We start from the raw sequence: 7,158 nt of genomic DNA on the forward strand, positions 1-7,158 counted from the left end.
AAGTCACTTTATTAGAAGATCATTAATGTCAGTGTGGGAAAAGTTAAAGTCAAAATTGTATAATAAATTACCAAGACGGCTTTCACCAATGGAAGCCTTTGTGTATCCAAATGTATTGAATTTTGAAAGGATCATAAGAGATGATGATATTTTAGACAAGGATGGAGGCCTGAAACTAGATCAAGAAATACAAGAACAGGGACTCAATATGTCTTGGTGGTATAAGGCGCAGATGCAATCAAGATATGCTAAAGATTGTAAAATATGGGGGTTTTATAAAGATCCAACAGCCTTTGATCAAGTGATGCTAAAAACAGATGAGAAAATGATCAAAATAATTTATGAGTTCTTACTTGAAAGGAAGATGGAAGGAAAAAAGGTTAAGGAAACTATGATAACATGGGCACAAAATTTTGGATATAATATTGAATTAGAAAAGTGGCAAAAGCTATGGGAAAGAAACATTAAGGTAACTTTAGCAACTTCGTATAAAGAAAATTTATATAAAATGTTTTATAGATGGTATTTGTCGCCAAGTCGATTAGCTAAGATGTTTCCAAATATGTCAAATGGATGTTGGAAGTGTAAACATGATGTGGGTACTTTTTACCATATGTGGTGGACCTGTGAATGTGTGAAAAAGTATTGGATTAAAATACATAAATGGCTTGAGGAAATGCTACAAAAACCCTTAGCTTTTAAACCTGAAATTTTCTTGTTAGGCATTATACCGAAAAATATTAGCAAACAAGAAATGTATTTGATGCTACATTTAATCACAGCGGCAAGGATTGCGCTTGCTCAATACTGGAAGAGTGAGGAATTACCCACTGATGAACTGATTTTAAAAAAGATTCTGGACTGTGCAGAAATAGACAGATTGACTCTATTATTGAAGGAGAAAGAAGATACTGACTTCTACCAAACTTGGGACCTTTTTTATGATTGACTGGAGAAATGGAACTTGGCTTAAAGTTGTTCTTAATTTTTTATAAATTGATTTGAACTTGATTATAGAATGTTAAAAGGATATGTTATAGGGGGCTGATCCAGTACGTCCGATGTATTTGATGATTGATGTTTTTAGGTTTTTTTTAGTTTAATTTTTTTTAATAAAAATCTTTATAAAAAAAAAGAAAAGCTACTTGTTCCCATATTAACTTGCCCACTTCTTGTGCATCTGCATCCTCAGCTTTAGTTCAGATATTACTGCCTTCAGGAAAGAAGCAGCTGAGGACAAAAGTCAGAACTTGTTGGGTGTTATTACCCCAGGGATAGCACACCTGCTCCAAGGCACTCAGCTGATGCCGACTTTCCTAGCTATTCTTATTCAGCACCAGGCAATTTCATTTTCTTGGCATGTAAACAGATATTTTAATGTTTTATTCATTGCTATTAGTGATTTCAGAATTTTATTGTGTTAAGCAAAATGCTTCATCTTGGGGTTTTCTTCCCGTTTCTTTTGCTAGCTCTATTGGGAGAATCTCCCAAAATAAGGCTCAGAAATCAATGTGGTATTCAGACAGCAACTGCATTTCAACAGGCCAAGCTAGGGGTAACCTTGTTTTATTCACACTGATTTTGGGATGACAGCAGCATTAATTGAGTGAGCCAGTGAGAAAAGTAAACATGAATTTCTAAATGCTTGCTTAAAATGAATAAAAGCCCAGAGTGAGTGATGGATCCTGCTTTTCCCTGCAAGAAAAAAGGATGTTTTAGGTTAGCTGTTCCCAAATCGATATCCTCCAAATGTGCTGGACTTCAGGTCCTATCATCTCCAGCTGGCATGGCCATTGTACTCAAAACAGCCAGAGAAGGCTGTTACAATCATAGCTGCATCTATCATTTTAATGTTTACCCAGTCCTTCTCATACTTGATCAAATCACACCCATTTCTAAACTTCCTGTATCTTCTTTGATCTCCATACAAAGTCCATCCTATCCTGACAAGCTTCTTTTACACCCTCCCACCTTGCCCTCCCATCTTCCCACCTCCTGGATCTCTAGCCAAACATCACTGAACTAGGATCAGTCAAAGACTCATGGAAGCATTCTCCCTTTCCAGAAAGAAATAGAAAATGTGGATCAGGAGAACTCAATGAACTTTGACTGTTGATTGCCTATTATTCCCAGTAGGACAAGCAGAATCTGGTCTAACCAGAGGATTCTGGGGCACTGCTCCAAGTGCTGGTTTGGCCCAGATAACAGCAGCAGAAAGAAACCCCTGGGGGTCTTTTATTCAAATCCCTGCTCAGGTGCAGACTCACTAGCAGCTTTGAGGAGTGCCTGAGTTGTGCCTCCATGTGGGAAACAGTGACTCACTTATGAGGAAGAACATATTACGGAAATATTACCACACATCCTGAATGTTGTGGAAGGACGAGATAAAAAATTCAAACATCTTTCCATATTTTATGATTCTAACCTCTTCCCATGTCACTAACATCTTCTACTTTTCCAAAGTACCTCCAAAGCCTTTGACATACAACAGAATTCCCCCTGAGTTAATTTAAAACAAGAACTTGTTCCTTAGATGCCTCCTGCCACAATCAGAGATGGCCTGCTCTAGAGAGAATTCATATCTATAGTGCTGCAAAAAACAGCTAATTTCAAGACCAAGTTTCAGGTGCTTGTTTTTCCAGCCTGCATAACTTAACAACTTGCTTCTATACTTGCTTCTTCAAAAGTTAAATCTCAGAGCTGGACTAATTCCCTATTAAGTACATTTAGAATTGCAACCCTACACTGCTTGAGCCCACAGTGCCTTAGGATGTACTTTTCATCACATAAATCTGTCGGTCCATTAAAACTGGCCAAAGCAAAACTTAGATCCCCAATCAAGGCACAACTTTCCCTAGAAGCAAAAATCAAGAAATTGAAGCTGTCAAACTTTGAACACATCATGAGAAAGCAAGACTCACAGGACAAAACAATAATGCTAGGGGAATCAAAGTTAAAAGAAGATGAAAATAAGAACAAATATAAGATGGAATGATTCTACAAAGGAAGCCACAGCGTTAAGTTTACAAGAGCTGAGCAGGACTGCCAAAGACAGAACATACTGGAGGTACTCACTGGGGGTCTCCATAAGTCAGAGATGGCAGGTAACACCAAAGGTTTTCATACCATAAGTTTGGAATGGCCATATCTTTTTAGTGAGGACTCCCTACACTGTGGAATTAATTACTAAAGAGGCCCACTTACACCTATCTTAGATTTTTTAAAATTAAGACATAGTATCATTTTGCCCATAAATATTACTATGATAGTCATCTTAGAAGCGTCACTTTTGTATTTCAATGTATTTTATCATGTTGTAAGCCGCCCCGAGGTTTCGGCAAGGGGCGGCATAGAAATGTTATAATAATAATAATAATAATAATAATAATCATAGGATCATGAATTCTGACACTATCCAATTGCTTAGTTTTATTCTCTTATGCATGCTGCTTACAGGTAAATTCTGCTTGGCAAGTAAATGTAAAAAAAAAACTTATCAAAATGTGATGGAGATCAGCAACAAGGGACAGATTATTTGTTCTGTCTACAGGACATGGCCCATAGAATTTCTCACTGTCCTGCACAAGCAAGGTTCACTGGTTGTCTTAAAAACAGATGTGACTGGAGAATTATCTGCCAATGATTCTTTGAGATTCCCCACACAGACATTCACAAAGGACCATTTAGTTGCTGGTTGATGCTAGGGGCCATCAATTAAACATTGTAGCCATATGGAATGGGGATTAAATTACCACTCCTCTCCCCTTTTTGTCATGCCAAAGTTACCTACCACAAACTCCATTCTTCAGTAAGTAACCCTGCTTTCACCCTTTATGCCTCTTACCCTTATGGTCCTGTCACCCTTGTCAAACCAAGCACTGACAGGAGTTCTTTAATTAATTTAGGACACAGTCGTATGCATGCCCCAGCCAGCTTGCTGGGGCATGCAGGGAATCATATGACTCTTTTCTGCCTAAACATGCATAGGATTGTGCCCTCAGCTTCCACAGAAAACACATCATTTAGAGTACTTATACATCCTTTTAAAACTAGTCAGGGGGAACAACAACAGGCTCTTCACTAATTAGTATCTTCTTCCAAATTCCCACCTCTCTTCAAAGCTCCTTCTAATAAAAACTTCCTTTAAAAATAGGGTTGTAAGGTATTTCTTTCATCCACCAACCGAGTCCCCCACCCACCCGAGTCTTCTGAAATGGCAAGGCAGCTCCCAAAGACACGGAGAGAGCTCCAGTCAGAGGCGCAGAAGCCTTTCCCTCTACTGACCTCTACGTGCCACATTGCTAGGAGGCAACTTTGCCAAATATTTCCCCTCCTCTTTACTGCCTGACAAATGACTAAAGGAAAATGTGGAAGGGCTCAGGATTCCAGAGTGAGCTAATACAGGATGCCTTTGTTTTTTCTTTCTTTTTGGAGGGGTGGGGGGAGGAATGAAGAAGCCAGGACTACTCTCAACCTCCCTCCCCCCGCCTCCTTAAATTTAAAAAAGGGATGAATGTTACCATTTTTGGACATGCGTTTTGCACAAGCCCAGCCCTAAACCGCAGCATTCAAAGCTTGAAGTGAGCCACCATCCCGCGGGTGAAGGGATATCTGTGGGGTGGCAAAGGGGGGAGAGCGCAGCGTTCCCTCCATGCCATCTTAACAAATTCACTCCGTCCGCGTCATCGCCCAAGGTAACACGGGCCCTGCCCACTCTGATTTTCTCGGGATAAGCGGAAGGACCCGGAGGCGCCACGATAGGCAAAGGGGCCTCATTCCCGGGAAGGCTTCCCCGGCTTTCTAAAGGGCAACCAGGTTCTATTTTCCCTGCCTATGTTCACTCTAATTTCACCACTACGATTCAAGGCAACTTTCCTTGGCGGAGAGGCTGCACTCTGAGAGGGGGCGCGTTGCCGTGCAGGCCGGCACTTCACATCAGGAACACGCGTTACCTGCGCGCCTCGCTGGCTGCTCTCTCCAACCAACCAAGCGGGGGCAGCAGGGCGTGCAAACCGCAGCCACTTCCCTGTTCGAGCAGCCCCTTTGGGTAGGTGGCTTTAGTCGGTTGCATTACGAAAGCCAGAGACCAGTAGAGACAGCCCTGGTAGGGAAACATCTGTTGCGTTAGAGAAAGAGGTGGCGGCGGCAAGGAAGGCAACTTCGGAGCAGCTGGATGGAGCAATGCAAACGGCTCCATGTCTTTACCTTCGACCACGCATGGTAATCATACTTGACCGATCTTCTTATTTCAGCAACATCTCCCCCCCGCCGCAACCCGCCTCCCCACTGCACGTCACCTCCGCTCCCTTCTCCAGCATTTGACAGATTACAAAAAGCCCACACACACATTAAAAAGCGGGTTAAAGATGTACCAGCCGGGATCTCACAACGCCGCTCTCTGCCTAAGACATTTCTCATCATCGCCTGCTACGACCACCAAGCCAATGCCATAACTTCAGCTCTTTTTAGAGATGAGTTATTTGGCGATCAGATGCGCTCCATCCAACTCTTGTGCCGCTGTCCGCGCAAGACTTTTTCCGTGGGGACAGGGGTGGATGGGGGGGGGGGAGAGACGATTTCCCGCGTAGGCAAATCCTTCGGCGGCTCGGGCTGAGTGCTGGCGCCGCACCCCAGCCCTCCCTGACTCACACATGGTCTCACACACGGAGAAGTACAGTAAATTCACCGCGAGGGCTGGAGGGAGGTGGGTTCGAGGGAGCGAGCGAGCGAGAGCGCGCTCGGCAGGCAGGCAGGCAGGCAGGGACGGCTTCCCTGGAGGGATCCTGCCCAGCCAGCGACAGCAGCTTCGTTGCGCTCTGAATCTCCACAGCATGGAAGTCGGGGGGGGGGGGAATGCAAAACACGGGAAAATGCGAGGCGCGGAAGCAGCATGTGCGCGCAGCCACGGCTCTCGTCCGCGCTACGGGCAGCGAGATGCTCGTCTCACCCCGCCTTCCCCACCCCGGTAAGTGGCTCCTCGAATGGAGCCCTCCACAGCCACCGGCGCCCCCTTCCCCGCCCTGCGAGCTGGAAGGAAGCGGGATCCATCCGGATCTACCTTTCTCTGCTGCTTTTCCCAAGCTGGATCCAAAAGTAGATCCCTGTCCCAGTCGTCCTCGGGCTGCATATAGTCATTGGTTTGCTGAGAGTCATAATGATCCATCCCTGCGAGGCTGGTGTCCTTTGGTTTGGCTTTGTGAGGCGACTCCTTCCTTCAGCGCCGCTGCTCTCGAGAGCTCCCCGCCTGAAGCGCAGCTACAGCGGAAAAACGAGAGAGAAAGAGAGAGAAGGCAGCTCCCAGTGCTAGACCGCAACCTAATCTTTGCATACACCAAAGCTGGGGGGCGGGGGGAGGGAGAAAGGAAGCCAGTCCTGCCTCCGAAATGACCTTATTGGCTAAACTGAGTTGCGGAAAGTTCTTTTTCCAGGGACACCGTGACCTCCATTGAATCTCTCGAGTGTCAATCGCAACTTCCAGCCGCTCTTATAGGTTGATTTAAGAGCGCGCGCCCCCTCCCTACAGCTTCCTTCTCCTTCACGCGTGCGACGTCCAAATTACATCTTCCTCGGTGGGAGCGTCCTAGTGACGTCTCTCTTTAGCGGGAGGGATGTTGCAGTGGTAGCGGAACAGAAGCTGGGGGGTTAGGACCGATACGCGATTCCAGCTAAGTGGTGTCCGTCGTGCCCTGTAAAGAATGCCAAAAATGTGGGGTCCACCTCTTCGAAGTAGCGGCTGAGTCATTGCACTGAACACCGCGCTTCTGAAAGTTCAACGTCCAAGAAGTTTTTACTACTCAACACGTTTGACAGTAATCGTAGAACTAATTGGCCATTTCCCCTTTATCAATTTCCTTGAAGTTTTGGCAGTGATGCTTGATGGATGGGAGGGCGGAGTCCCTGCAAAATGCTCAGGGGTCGTGCACCTGCTTTGCATGCAGGTCTGAGATTCAACTGCTGGGATCCCCACACTGGGCAGGACCCTAGAAACCTGCTCCCAGTCAGTGTCAGTATCAATATTTTGTTGATAGATTAATAAGATAGGCAGAGAATGCTCTGTTACTGGCAGAAAGCAGCAATTACTTGAAACAACTTGAAGAAAGTGCAAAAAGGACTGCAGCTGAACATCAAGGAAAACAGTGACTATAGAAGAATGACAGG

At 45.0% G+C, this 7,158-nt stretch overlaps 1 protein-coding gene across 6 annotated transcripts in view; it reads right to left on the reverse strand.

Moving 5' to 3' along the window:
* Nucleotides 1–6,343, reverse strand: part of ACTN1 (actinin alpha 1) — a 112,336-nt gene extending 105,993 nt beyond the window's left edge. For 5 of the 6 annotated variants that reach the window (XM_044436930.1, XM_044436933.1, XM_044436931.1 and 2 more), the window contains exon 1: nt 6,059–6,342. In XM_044436930.1, the coding sequence (XP_044292865.1) occupies nt 6,059–6,163 (105 nt within the window). In that variant the 5' untranslated portion in view covers nt 6,164–6,342. Of the gene's footprint in view, nt 1–6,058 lie in introns of all 6 variants that reach the window. The other variant, XM_044436932.1, reaches the window with a different exon arrangement.
* Between the last annotated feature and the right edge of the window lie 815 nt (nt 6,344–7,158).

Source organism: Varanus komodoensis, unplaced genomic scaffold (assembly GCF_004798865.1).
Source record: "Varanus komodoensis strain SLA01 unplaced genomic scaffold, ASM479886v1 scaffold3, whole genome shotgun sequence".
Classification (NCBI taxonomy): Eukaryota; Metazoa; Chordata; class Lepidosauria; order Squamata; family Varanidae; genus Varanus; species Varanus komodoensis.